At 33.5% G+C, this 14,793-nt stretch overlaps 1 protein-coding gene across 1 annotated transcript in view; it reads left to right on the forward strand.

Moving 5' to 3' along the window:
• Positions 1–1,692: 1,692 nt before the first annotated feature.
• LOC129229491 (uncharacterized) overlaps positions 1,693–14,793 on the forward strand; it is a 39,307-nt gene continuing 26,206 nt past the window's right edge. The window contains exons 1-3 of the mRNA XM_054863809.1: positions 1,693–1,766; positions 8,954–9,089; positions 10,642–10,775. Coding sequence (XP_054719784.1) covers positions 8,984–9,089; positions 10,642–10,775 — 240 coding nt within the window. The 5' untranslated portion in view covers positions 1,693–1,766; positions 8,954–8,983. The remainder of the gene's footprint in view (positions 1,767–8,953; positions 9,090–10,641; positions 10,776–14,793) is intronic.

Below are 14,793 nucleotides of genomic sequence, written 5' to 3' on the forward strand. Positions count from 1 at the left end.
TGGCAGCAATGTTAAAACCAAGATCTGTGGTGGGTGATTTAACCCCCAAAACAACCACCTTGCTGCGCCACTGACGATCCGCAACGATGGATTGGCAGTGCAGTTGATGATTATTTACCTTTAGGCGTTTGCCAGCCAGATTCTTAAACCTAGAGCCCCTATAACTGGAGAGGCCGACGCACCAGCCACTTTGGAGCAAGCGTACAACGGGGAAAACTACCTTTATTGGCAATCATTCGTCAAACAGGGAACGAGAATTAGAGAACGGAGGTGAACATTGGCAAAATTTTGGAAACAGTTGGCGTCGTTTTCAGGCTGCCAGTCACTTTGCACGCTATTATTTATCGATTTCTTTCTTCTTTCTGCATCTGCTGGAAATCTGAAGAGCTGAAATCCTTTTTTGGAGCTGTTTACACAATTAACAGGCGAACAACCACCCATTTGACTCAATTTAACACATGCTAAAGAAATGTAAACATCAGCAGCAATGCTGTTGCTATACAAAGCACTGGATCAAGTTTGCTCCAAAATGGCGGATGAGTCGACTCATCCACTATAGGGGCCTTACTTAAACCTAACGATATGTGATATTTTTTATGTGGTTTCTTCAAAGACAGTGTTTATGCACCACCATTGCGTACAACATTACAAGAACTGAAAAACCGTGTGTGGAAGGACGAAAAATTGACAGTAAAACACCCAAAAATGCATGTTATAGAAGTGTCTCGCGTTACGAAAGGCGCACACATCGAACATTTGTGAGTGAAAAAAAAAATCTTAATTTTGACCTCTTAAATTCAAATTATGTTTTTCGCAATCACGGGTGTGTGTGTGTGTATTTAGGCGTGTGTGTTTATGTGTGTGGGGGGGATATGTGTGTTTGTGTATAGGGGGTATGTGTATGTGTGTGTAGTCATGTGTGTTTGTGTCTGTGTGCAGGTATGAGTGAGTGGGTAATTGTGTGTATGAGTGTTTGTGTGTATGGGGGGGAATGTGTATGTGTGTGTATGTGTAGGTGTCTGTATGTATGCGTGTGTGTGTGTGTGTGTATGTGTAGGTGTCTGTATGTATGCGTGTATGTGTTTGGAAGTGTTTGAGTGTGTATGTGTGTGTAAGTGAATGTATGTGTGTGTAGGTGAATGTATGTGTGTGTATGTGTTTTTTTTTGTGTGTGTACGTGCGTGTATGTATGCGTGTAAGTGTAGGATATTAACGCAACCTGGAGATGGCTTTCGCTAGAGGAGCAGCATCGTGAGGAGCCGGTCGACGGTGATGCTGCAGAGGGTGCTGGCGGAAAAATAAAATGATGGGACATCAAAACAGTCAAATGAAAGCAACAAGCAATCGTGATTGCTCAAAAGAAAACTTTCAGTTTATCTTCATTTTTATATTGTTAACAGTGCTAAGTGTAATTGTTAATGAAATATAAATTTTTGAAACCGGGATAATCTTTCATGGTAAACCTGTCATCAAAAGTGTTGCTTTTACTTTTAATATTTTTATTTATATTTTTTTTTTGTATAAGCACGTATACTCACATGATTTCCGTTTTATTTTTAGGTGCTGTAAGTTTACAACTACGAGAAGTAATTGTGCCTGCAGTAGTAATGAAAGGCGATGCAGTTTGGCTCAATTGCACGTACGACTTAGAAAATGAAAAACTGTATTCTATTAAATGGCATAAAAACAATGTAGAATTCTATAGGTTTTTACCGGAAGATCGACCACCAGGACAAAAATATGAATTGGATGGTATACACATAGATGTGAGTACGTGCATTCAATTTGATTTTTGATAAAAATTTAGATATAATCCTGCAAATGGTAATGGGAAAAATTACTATATGCTCATTTTTTCCGTTTGCTCTTACACTCTAAAAACAATGATTTCATAAATGATTAAAAAAAAAAAAAGTACTAGAACTTGAACATATCGCAGAGTCAAAATGGCTCCGGCTATGTGGTATTTAATTTCGAAACATTCAAATGTTCATCAAATACTCAAATCAATATATGCTTATTTTTGAGACATTTGTGCTCATTTTTGAATATGTAATAATTTCAAAATTGAATATTAACTTTGATATGTACTAATTTTTGACTACGAAATAATTCAACACACTATTTGAAAACATGAATGGACTCATATTTATTTGAAACAAAAGGTTTCAAGAAAATTGGAAATCACGAATGTAATTTTTTAAAAACTTTTTCTCGGTGTAATATCTATTTTGTGGTAAAACGCTCCATGTATGCAATAATGGGTGAGAGTATCGGAAAGAGGTACATTTGGTGTTTGGCGACTTATCTGCTTTCTATCTTGGCGAAAAAGAAAAATATTGACTACGTTACCGAGATGTCTGTAAATCTTGCTTTTATTTTGCATTTTAATGAAAATGGGAACAGTATCAATGACATGATACTGGTAGGATATTTTATATTTTTTAAAAAGCTTAATTAGCTTACTTGACGGAATACAATGCGATTTAATGTACTTTTTCTATCATATTAGGGTCAGTCAAAAAATAATAAAATAGAGGCTATAAAACAGATTTTATTCCACATTTTTCAAAAATACTGACCGAAATTATTTTATCACTTATCCTTGTGGGTAATTAGTCACACAGTTTCGTGCCCATAAAAATCTTTTGAATGCTGCTGGAACAAATTACGCACGCACTCCTTTACTTCATCGTCCGAAAGAAATCGTTGTCCCCGAAGAGCTATCTCGAGTGCCCCAAAAATGTGGGATCATATGGGAATAGATCTAGACTGTAAGGGAGGTGGTTCAAGATTTCCCACTTAAATTTCAGCGAAAGTTCTTTCTTTGAATTTGCTGTGTGTGGTTCCGGCAAGCTTTCACGTTCTGTCATCCTGTTGCATGACAACGCTAGACCACAGAAAACCAATGCAACAGAAGGAACTTTTGAGGAAAGTTGAGTGGGAAGTCTTTAACCAACCCCCTAATAGTCCAGATCTATCCCCATGTGATTCCACATCTTTGGGGAACTCAAGAAGGCACTTCAGAGACAACGATTTCATTCGAACGGCGAAGTAAAGAAGTGCGTGCGTAATTGGTTCTAGCAGCAGCCAAAGGACTTTTATGAACACACGGAATTATGCGACTAATTTCCCAGTGGGATAAATGTTTAAACAATTTTGGTCAGTATTTTTCCAGAATGTCGAATAAAATCTGTTTTATAGCCTTATTATACCCACTGCCCTCGTTATTTATTACCTGACCATCATATAACGGCTTTAAATTTATGTTGCAGATGATTTAAAACGCACGTGATGTAAAATTGATGATCTGGAATGAGTATTTTTTTTTTTTTTTTGAGCAAACCAGTATTTTGAAACCAGACATATTTCTCAGGAAACCCAATTCCACCCCTAATTTAAACTCTACTATAATTTCTTATCATCCCTTGTGCAACACGATATTCAGTTTCTGGGATTTTGTGGTAGTGACTTAAATAACCAATGGTACATGTTTTGTCTAATTATCTTTAAAGTTACGGTACGGACCAATGTATTTTTCTTATTTGTAATATATAATTGCACTTTTCATCGTTTTGGCATCATCTGTACCAAATCTCAAATATCATATTAATGCAGCATTTAACAACAGTCAGCCTAAACACAAGAAAACACACAGCCGTATCATTTTCTCATATACTGTGGGTAACATTGGTAGAGTGATTATTCTGCTAGTGTAACACCGATTTCTATAGCTCCAAAAACTTTCGGGCGACTTTCAATTCACCTAATTGGCTGTTGCAGTTGACATATCCAATAAGGTAGAACACACTGGTAGTGGCTAGTACTTCAGTAGTAGCTACTTCAAGGTTTATATTAGAAAAAAATAAGATTACAAGTCTTCCAATGAAATCAAAACTGCATCAAACGTGAAGTACGCTGCGTTTGATGCAGTTTTGAATCCATTAAGGAACCTGGAATCCTATTTTTTTAAAATATAAACCTTGAAGTGGCAACTACTGAAGCACTTCTGAAGCACTGACCTGTGTTTAGCTTAGTTGGCAATCGTTTACTCATTAACATATTTTATTCGGAAATTACGAATTTGTCTCAAACACAGGACAAATATTTTTTGTTTTCCCCATGATGCTTACCGATTTTGAATAAAGCAACATTTGCTTTTAGTATGACATTTATTTAAAAGAAATATGCATAATATGTTGTTCATACAAACCTTTCAAAAACCATTGGTCAGTTAACAATTTTTAGGTTTGAAGATTCTCGAATTGATAACTTGAAATTTGATTGGATTGTAAGAAAAATAAATGCATTAATACCGTTGACTACGTTTTTTGCATTTTCTGAAAGTAATTAAACTTATCTACCATGAGCATTACTAGTTCTAAGTATTCCTATAACTAAGCGAGTGTGACCATTACTGGTTGAACCAGAGTATTCCAATTTGTTTCAAAAATTATATATAAATCATAGTCATAAATCATACCTACATTCAATGTAATTTTTTTAATGGGATTCTAATTTAAATTGTTTTGTTACAAAAAAAGAAGAAATTAAGCTTTGTATAGAAAATATTTTATACATATATGATCTTTTAAAGTTTCTAGTGTAATTTTTTGACTTTTTACGCAAAGTTAAGGTATAACAAGACCCGAAAAAGGAAGAAAAATTGACATATCTCGCTTACAGTCAACAATTGCCATCTATCTCAAAAAAAAAGAAAAAGAAAGGGGAGGATCAAGATTTTTATGTTGTAGGGGAGATCGGGGCTAGTAGGGACTTTTTCGACAGTTTTGATATCACCATGAGATTTGAACTGATGAGAAACATTTAGTGCATCATATCATTAGAATAAATCTTCAGCAATGTATTTATAAAACAATTATTAGCATTTTAAACGTTTCTCATGACATCATATAGAATTTGCGTAGACTCTAAGTTTGTTTCAACTTGCCTCATAGCGCAGCTAGTAGTGAAATGCTTGAGGCACATTGTGCTACATAAAAAATGTGTACAAATACGTTGTAAGAAGTACAAATTATATTAGATATGCAATTAGATGGGATATTTTATGTTAGAAATAAAAATACTTATTCATTTATAATGCTCTTAATACAAAAAAAATACAACCAAATGTTTTCAATAACACTTTAAACCGAATGAAAATAAAATAGTTAATAATTTAACACTTGTGAACTCTTTTTTAGATACATATTTAAAAACTGTTATTCAGGAAAGATAAAACGCAGACAAACACTAATTCCTGCCCACATTAATCTTTGATTTGGCCTATATCCTACAGGCCTATCTAGTTTTATAATCACTCATTATCTTCACTTGTTTTAACATCAGATGTGCTGTTAATGCAAATAAAATAAGGTTTCTTTTTTGATACGTTTAACACGATACAAGTTTCTAAGCGTCAGGCATTGTATTAAGTCTTCTACGGATCAAGAAAGTTTGTATTGCTCCAAGCACACTAGACATAATTGATTTTTATCATCTTCAGAACTATCTGAATCTTTCTTTTTCAATTTTTTTTAATGACGCTGGTGTAATGTTTTTGCACTTTTTGCCATCTCTATACAGTTTAAATTTTGTTTCTTCTTGAATTAGTTTCTTGCGTTCTCTTGCTTTTTGTTCTGCTCGAATTTTCTCTTTAGGGGCGATTGCTGGAAAGACAGTTTTTAAAATATTTACGAGCTCAGTGCTTGCACTTACGATTTCCAGCTTTAGGTGGCCGTTTTTTTTTTTTTTTTTTGTATGAAACGTAACACTCTTATAATGCTAATGTCAACTGTCATAGGCTCATTTAACTCAATGAGATTTCTCACTTCTGAAGACTGCTCTGCAATCTGCATTCTTAGTATCATTGACTAAATTTATTGCTGAAGCGATGAGTTTGATGAAATCTTCATACTTACTGTTTTCACTATAATTTTGGTCATCGAAGCTCTCATCTTTGGCCGATAATGGACCGGGGCAAGTAGTGTCACGGTCACAGCGCGCCTTCTTGACCTTTATCACAACTAAACTCCCTGTTATGCCATTTTGAACTCTACTCAATAGTTTCCGAAACATTATCATGATCAACAAATGCATAGAATATTAGCTCAAGGTAGGTATATAAATAATGTTAGGAAAGTTTTCACACCTAAGTGTCCTTAGTGACAATGACAATTCCAACGCAGATCACAGAATTTACTTTTGTTGTAGAAAATACGATAAATGTTTTTATTTTGAGAACAGTCCAAAGCTTATGCACAACTTACACAAAACACTGATACCATCAACCTGCTCACTCACTTGACGCAGCAGGTTTGGAAACCTATTGGCTAAGTCAGGAGGCTCGATAGCACAACTAACCCTGGGTAACTAACCCCGGTCTCCTCTACTATTTTAATTGATTTATCTTCTTTATCTTTACTATTAATAAAGCTGAAAGTCAGTCTGGATCTCTGTAAGGATCTCAGTGACGCGCATAGCGCCTAGACCGTTCGGCCGATTTTCATGAAATTTATTTTGTAGCATAGGGTGTGCACCTCCAAGCGATTTTTCGAAAATTCGTTTTTCTTTTTTTTCTATTCCAATGTTTAGGACGTTTTCCCTAGCAACATTATCATAAAATAGACGAGTAAATTATCAAGTTATCATAACGTGGAACGGTAACATGGGCAAGCCAATAGGCGAGAAATTCACCATCCATTATTTGTAAATATACAGGCGAACCAAAAGACCTTTTAATTTTCTACTATGGGCAAAGCCGTGCGGGTACTACTAGTTATAACATAAAGCCATATACTACAGCAAATCACGAAGTTTGTGTACTAGTTACTTATGTATACTTTACGTAACAGTAAATTAAATTTGATGTTTTTTTTTTCCTTCTGAATTCTAAAACTAAATGAGGTGCCACTGCTGATTAACCATTTAAACTCCACCACGGACAAGTTATGTAAACTAGTATTTTTTTATACTGTGGCAAGAAAAAATATTTCAGTCATTTTCTAAATCAACTAGAAAATCACCCGTCAGGTAATGATAGGCGAAAATTGCTTCTACAATTGAACGAAGCAATTGCCTGCTTGGTGATATTGTGATAGTTGACATTTTAACCCTAACTGCAGTAGATGAACCATCAACTCCAGTAGATGGCGTTCACTGTTGACTACTTTTTCGTTTCTTCATTTTCCTAAAATGACAGTCTTGCCAGTAAAACAGTTAAATTATCGGATCCAATTTAGCCTCGTAAAAAAAATTTTGAACAAAAAAATAGAACCGACTTCAAAATTGCTCTAAAAAGTGAAAAATAATTTTATTCTTTAAACACCATCGATAAAGCTTTTAAGCATAATTTTTGAAGTTGGCGGAAAAACAAAACGTAAAATCCAGTGTAACCATGCTTCCAGTGTAACCTGCATATTTTTTTCAGAAAAGCATCCAAAGTTACGAACGAAACATTTATATCGTTATTCAAATATGTTGTGTTCAATGCATAGTTTATGTGATAGTGAAGAAACTGGGCCTGGTTAAATTTATAGTTGTAGTTGAGTTATGGCTATGAATGATTTTATCTATCGTTTTTGCGCCAACTTCAAAAATTATGCTTAAAAGCATTATCGATGGTGTTTAAAGAATAAAATTATTTTTCACTTTTTAGAGCAATTTTGAAGTCGGTTCTATTTTTTTTCAAAATTTTTTTATTTCATTCTTTTTAGTGGAAAGGTAGGTATTTCAGAAATAGTAAGAAGTTACAATCACGAAACTTCACCTTATTTTTTTCATGAAAATGCTCTATACTAAAAAAAAAAATACTATAAACACGCGTTAAACTTTAAGCGATTGGCACTAAAAACTTATCTTTGTTCCTCTTTGGAGTTAATATGTAGTTCATTTAATTATAACCATTTAAGTATTACGTTTTTCCTAACTAATTTACATTTCGAAGCATTTAAGTTGCTCATGATGCAATTATGTATTTTCTTACTTAGCTCCCATCATTTGTTATTGGTATAGATGATAACGAAAAAAATACTACTGTAGTTGAGGCAAACCTAATGGTAGCATTGTGAAGGCTAAGCAGATCCTAATCACTGCATCACCTCGCTTCCAGGTTAGGTTTACCCCCACTATGGAGCAATAGCACTGAAGAAGGGAAGATTTCGATAATTCACATAGGGTTCTATAAATCAGCAAAGTTACCAAAATAAAATTATTCAATCCAAAAATGAGACGACAGCGCCAGACTCCCGATTATTATCGAAATACCCCCCTGAAGAAATTTGATGCTTGCTTCAGAGAAGCTTTCATTCAAAATTATCATTACAATTACTATTAATGTTACTGTCGTATGGCACCAAACTTTCATAACAATGGGTTTTAAATTTAATCATTTAATAGGGAAATTGCATGAAATTTATTGGTTTTTGCCCATAACTTTTTTTCTAAAGGACAAATATGGTCAAACAAAGTAATGGGACCTAAGTTGAGCCATTCCCTATCCATTAAAAAAAGAATCATCAAAATTGGTTCACTAGGTGAGACGCTGTGAGTGGACAAACAAACAACAACAACAAAAAAAAAACATACATACGGTATGAACTGATAACCGCCTCCTTTTTGAAGTCGGTTAAAAATAAAGCATTTCAGTTCAAACATTGATAAAAAATATTTTCAAATTTCAAATCATTAACTGAATTCTTGGTGCTTCAACAATAAAATAATGCCGTCACTCATGCTATGGCAAGAGGTTATAGTTGGTGACATCAGAGCGTTACTCGATCACTGAATTGGCTTTTATATATATGAGGAATGTTATTGTGACTTCAAAACGTTTTGATTCACACCACTCCTGCCTCTAATAAGCAATGAATCGAGTCTGAAACTAAACATAATCAATTCATAAACTAAATCATTACCAGTGCACTTTTTACATATATATTTCCTCATTTTTCAGTTAGACAAAAGCAGCGAAGGCAACATCTTTATGCTTACAACTGATGTCAGCTCGGAAGGAAGGTATCGATGCGAAGTTTCTACCGAATCGCCTTCTTTTAGAACGGTCATGGGAGAAGGCGAAATGCGGATATACGGTAATTATTAATGAAAGTTATTGGTAGCAAATTGAATTTTTTTTTGTATTGAGTGCAGCATTGAGTGCAAACTATTAGAAATCAAAGGGCGCTGAGTGCTCCAGAAGTGATTGACGTGAAGATCAAAATAGAAATATCTGTTGTACAATGTAGAAGTGTACTTCTGTGTGAAGGAGATGACATTTGGGGAAAGCGTTGCACTTTACGGTACTTTTCATAATTTAAATTTTAACATTAGCTATTTAAATCACATTTAAAATTTAAAACTCACAACAAAAATATATATTTCTCTACAATATTTTTTTAAAAATCCAGACTGTTTGAGAATAAAATATTGCCTGTTATTTAAAGTAAGAGTTACAAACTGTCTCAAGGTACGACATCCTATTGTACCTTTGGACACATCCTGTTTTACTTCCGGAACCCTTCATGATTCAAGAAATAGATATATACTTAAACTTATTTTGCACCAACAGAGGAAAAAAAAATGTTTCCCGTGGCAATGAACTAAGTTATGAATAATGAAATATTGAATTATTATCGAACATTAAATTTGTTCAAAAGACTACGTCTGATCAGAATATTTTACCATGTTCCTAAACGTATCTTAATTATTAAGAACCATGCATATGTTGCACCTTGGAACACGTCCTAAGGTACAATATATATATCTGACTGTTCCGTGGTTTTCCACGTGGTTTTCCTGCAGTTTCGTTCTTATTGGAACTCATACTTCTGGATTAGAGAATAACCAAGTTGTAGGCAGATATCATCTCATTGAAGCTGAGAGTGCTAATAAACTGGTAGATAAAGTAAATTTCTCTCACCAGCGAGTGTCCGCAGCGTGGTGTGTTTTGACTCGTGAATTGAAGGCAAAGCTTGGGTATTTAAAAATAAGTTACCGCCTCTAAGCCAGAGCTAAGGTCAGAATTACATGCAATATACCATACAGCACGGTTATGACACCCAGAAATCGCAGTTTCTTTAATATTGGAACTTATCAGTCTGGATTAGCGAATAACCAAATTGTAGACAGATGTCATCTCATTGAAGCTGAGAACGCCAACAAACTGGTAGATAAATGAAATTAATCTCACCAGCGAGTGTGAACAGCACGTTGCAGTTCTACTTGTGAACTGAAAGGAAAACTAGAGTGTTTTTCACTGAACCAGATTAATCAGTTCTAATAAGAACAAAACTGCTGTCTCTGGATGTTATATCCCGGTTGCGGCTGCCCGCTATATTGCATTCATATTTAGTATTTTTACACTAATTTATTTTTACCCTTTGTCTGAGTTCTGTATCTTATTTTGAACTATTTTTCAATTGGAAATATGGATCTTGGACTAAAGGTTGCGAAAATAAAGAATTTGCAGGTTACACGGGAACGCGCGTACTGTACATAAAAATAATGTTACGACCCACTTGACTACGTTGGTGATTGTATTATCCTGTATTTAACATTTTTGCAGTCGTGACATTTAAGAATCCTTCCCTCTATGTAACTATTTACAATGTTGTTTGTATAAGTGGCTTTTTTATATTTTTTCAGTTAATCCAAGCAGGAAACCAGAGATACTTGGAAACAAGCAACACTACATTATAGGAGAGTTGGTAAATGTAACATGTATTTCAGCGCCTTCAAGGCCACAAACAAGTCTGAAGTGGCTAATAAATGGTCGAGAGGTGAGGAACTAAGTTTTAAATATCTACTTAAGTTTCCAAATTATGCATAAATCACTATACACTATACGTAGAAAATGAATATAAATCATATAAAAATATTTTCATTGTTTTCAAAATTAGTATTTCTATGTAAATGTATGTACGATCAAACGGTGGAGCACAATAATATAATTTTAGCAATATAATGAGGCACTAACTTTCATACAAGTTGTTTCACAAAGTTTTGAGGTTAATTTTTTCTTAATAGTAAGGCAAGAGTATGAAATGAGGCAAACCAAATGTTCGGGCTTAATAGCTCGCCCATCTATTTAAAATTTAATTGACTCCCATTTTTGCACATTCATCAAACGACTCATAAAAAAATCATTCCATGTAAAAAGTAAATCTACGTTATGTTTTTCAGTAGTTTAACAAATACATCGAAATGGCTTTATTAGGAACACAGGTCCACTTTAGAGTCAACTATAAAAAAAGTACTTTAAAACTACTTTTGAAAAAAGGAAACTTTATTCTTAATGTAAAACATATTAAATCGCATTTAAAAACTTAAAATCATTATCAAACATTCCATATTTACTTCAATGGAAAAGAGAAAGATCAATAAATTGTCATATACAATCCATTGTTGCTTTAACAAGGGCATAGTCCTAATAAGGTCAATACAGGACTCATTGGGACAGGGCCATTTTTTCTAGTTAATAGATTGCAGGAAAATTGAAGGTGCACGTAACTTTTTTTTTAATTTGTCAAATGCATAAATTAGATTTTCATGAATAGTTAACAGGTTTTTTTTTTCTAGTAAACTACAATGAACGATGAATGAAAAAATTTACTTTGAAGTCTGATCAGGCAATTTTCATACAGACTCTTTTGTAATAACTAATGCTACATTTCTGCCCACTGATAGCAAGCTGCTTGATGATAACGCTTTATCAACAATTAGGCTTAAAATCACGATTAAGCGAATTTCGCTAACCTTTACAGAAAAGTATGGTTGGTCTGATTGGTTTAAATAACCTCTTTGATGCTCCCACCTTACAATGTGCCAGGAAATGTACACGTTAGAGGACTATTCGAGCAAAACTTTCGGGGGAAAAGGTTAAAAAATTGTATCGTCGTCATGTTCAGTAACGTTATCCTGAAATTAACATCGTTGCACGATAAAACTCGCTGCAGAAATATACACTTAAAGACCTATCCAAGCAAAAATTTGAGAAAGAAACGAGTAAATGTTGTTATGTTTAGTAACGTTATTCTGAACCAACATCATTGACAGCCTAAATTTTAGAGGTAAAATTATTCCTTTCAGCAGATTCTTTTATCTTGTGTTTTCCTTTTTTCGCAAAAAGCAGAAACAGATTCTTGCGTTTTAAAGAAACACAAGATTAAGTTCCAGCGGATTTTTTTACACAATCGTCTGCACGGGCATGAAATTGTTGACGTTATTTCAAAAGGTGATATTATTAAAATCTAAAACTTTTTTTCGACATGCTCAAAAATTGAAATATGTCAACACACTGATTTTGGCTCTCTACTGGTGTATATATATTCTGGTACATACACGCTGTGCACAGTAAGTATTCTCAGCAAAATGTTCTATTAGCAGTTTCCTTAAAGCCTGGTTGATGCTTTATGCTGTGTTTTTTTCTTCAAGCTTGTTTAAAATATTCACTACTAGGCACTCATTTGCAGCATTATAAGCATTAATAATAATATTATTTTAACATTAATATTCACATTTGAAACAACTGCGCTATAGCTGTAACATTTATAACGCTTAGAGCCTTGCGATCACTAGGAGAAAAAATACTAATCTAGTATGCATGAAATATTATTTTTGCTTGCATTGATTCTTGTTTGCACTGAATTTTCTAACATTAACATTTTATTATGTTATAACAAAAAGTTATACAAAATTGTTATTCATGAATTTGTTGGGAAAGTAAATCAAGGATCTAATTGGTTCGGTTTACACTTTCGGAACGTCTCGGCTAAAAATCATTAAACTTTACTACTGTTTACTCCAATGGAAAAATTAAGTACTCGCATCCTTTTTTGTACTCATCATAAAGTGAACACATATCTTTTCATAAACAAGCTTTTATGAATATTACAATAGCCAAAAAATGAATAATTGAGTGGACAAAATAAAAGACATTGTAACACATTTTCTTTTAATAATCTTTTCCGTGTTTATTTTAATATATTTTACAAATCTTTACATAGTACTAGAAAAAATACCCGGCGTTGCCTGGGTCAGTAATAATTATGAGAAACAATCGTTACTTGCCCTTGTTTTCTGTTTTAAGCGAAGGAATTTAAAACAAACCTTTTTGACGTGATTAAAAATCGAGCTTCTTCCTTACTCATTAAACTAAAATAGCAATAAGTATAAAGAACAAAATAGTATTCAGTTAGAAACGAAAGCACGACATTTAAGCATATACAAATTTGAAGAATTTCCGAAATATGAAATTAAACTTTACATGTTTAAAAAGATTTATCTGTTAGTACTTTTTTTTTTAAATCTAAAACCTTCTTTGTATGGCTATTGATGTACGAACTGTTTTAAAAAATGTAGCCGCCCGTGTTCCCATTACACTTGCTTTAGTTATTTTGGGAAATTTCAAGTTTTGTGAACGGTTAAAACGGTGCGGTTTAAAATCTTACCAAATTTGCGAGAATCATTTTGGGACACTTTCGATAATATTCCCCCTCCTTACTAATTTTTATTGTAGAAATATTGTTGCCAGATGCTAAGATATTTTTGGTCAAAAAAAAAAAAAAAATGGCGCTAAACGGTTTCATCCGAAATGTTTCCAAAATAAGTAGTAAAATTTGGCGATTGTTTGAAATCGTGCAAAAAGAAAAATTAATGGAAGTTTTTGTGCCTAATTTAGAAATGATTTGCCTAATTTAGTTGTTGAATTATTTTACACAGTTTTTTTTTTTTTTTAAGTATCTTTGATTGGCGATGTTTTGTTTATATGGTGAAAGCTGTGAAACATTATTACGTAGTCTTTGGGCTCGAAAACAGCGACAGTGGAAAAAACTGCCAAATGCATCAGCTACTGAAATCTTTCTGAAAAAATTCTGGCGAGCAAGTGTCCTATCAGCATAAATAATAATAATAAACCATTAATTACATAAGTTCCGTTTAAAAGTAAAATGATCAGCCAAATCCATTCCTTTTTAGCCAATCTTGTGGAAAAAAGTTACTTTAAGATTTGACTTGAGAAAAGCCTCAAAAAGTCAGACGAAACACAAAAATATTCAACAATACAACAGTTCTTGGGAGTTGAGATGACACACTAAATAATGACTTGGGTTGATGAAAGCCTTCGAACAGGGAACAAAAAAGCTCATAACTCGTTTTTCATACAACTTAGAACTTTTTAACAGATGCCATCTTCAGTAGAAAAATAAGCGCTTTCGATGGACACATAATTTTATTATGTGCAAGTATTTTTTCACCGTCATATTGGGGCATTTATACGAAAATTTGGACAAATTAGAATAAAAAAGGAACTATCGATCGGATGTTTTTTGAACTGATCTACAAACCTCCCCAGTACCAAAAAGAACAAACGGTGAAAGTTTCAGCCAAATCTGCCGGGTAGTTTCTGAGATCTTAGGGAACAAATTTACCAAACTCCATTTTTATATATATAGATAAAATGAAGTCTCCAAAAAGCGTCTGTGTGTTCGAACTCGCAAAACTTGAGAACTATCCGGCTGATTTCGCTGAAACGTTCAAAATTTGTTCCTTTAAGTCCTGAGAAGGTTTGCAGACCACTTTGAAAAAAAAATCGATGAATTGTTCTTTTTTTATTCCAATTTAGGCCCAATTTTCACATAAATTTCCGAATATGGGGGTGAAAAATGACTTGCACATTTGATATTATATATCGTTAGAAAGAGTAGAATTTTCCGCGTTCTACTCAATTTGTTTCAATGCTCTTCCTTGATTACGGCGGGAGTTACGTTTTTAGCTCGAATTTGTTTAGGCTTAGCTGAA

Source organism: Uloborus diversus, chromosome 9 (genome assembly GCF_026930045.1).
Source record: "Uloborus diversus isolate 005 chromosome 9, Udiv.v.3.1, whole genome shotgun sequence".
NCBI classification, from domain to species: domain Eukaryota; kingdom Metazoa; phylum Arthropoda; class Arachnida; order Araneae; family Uloboridae; genus Uloborus; species Uloborus diversus.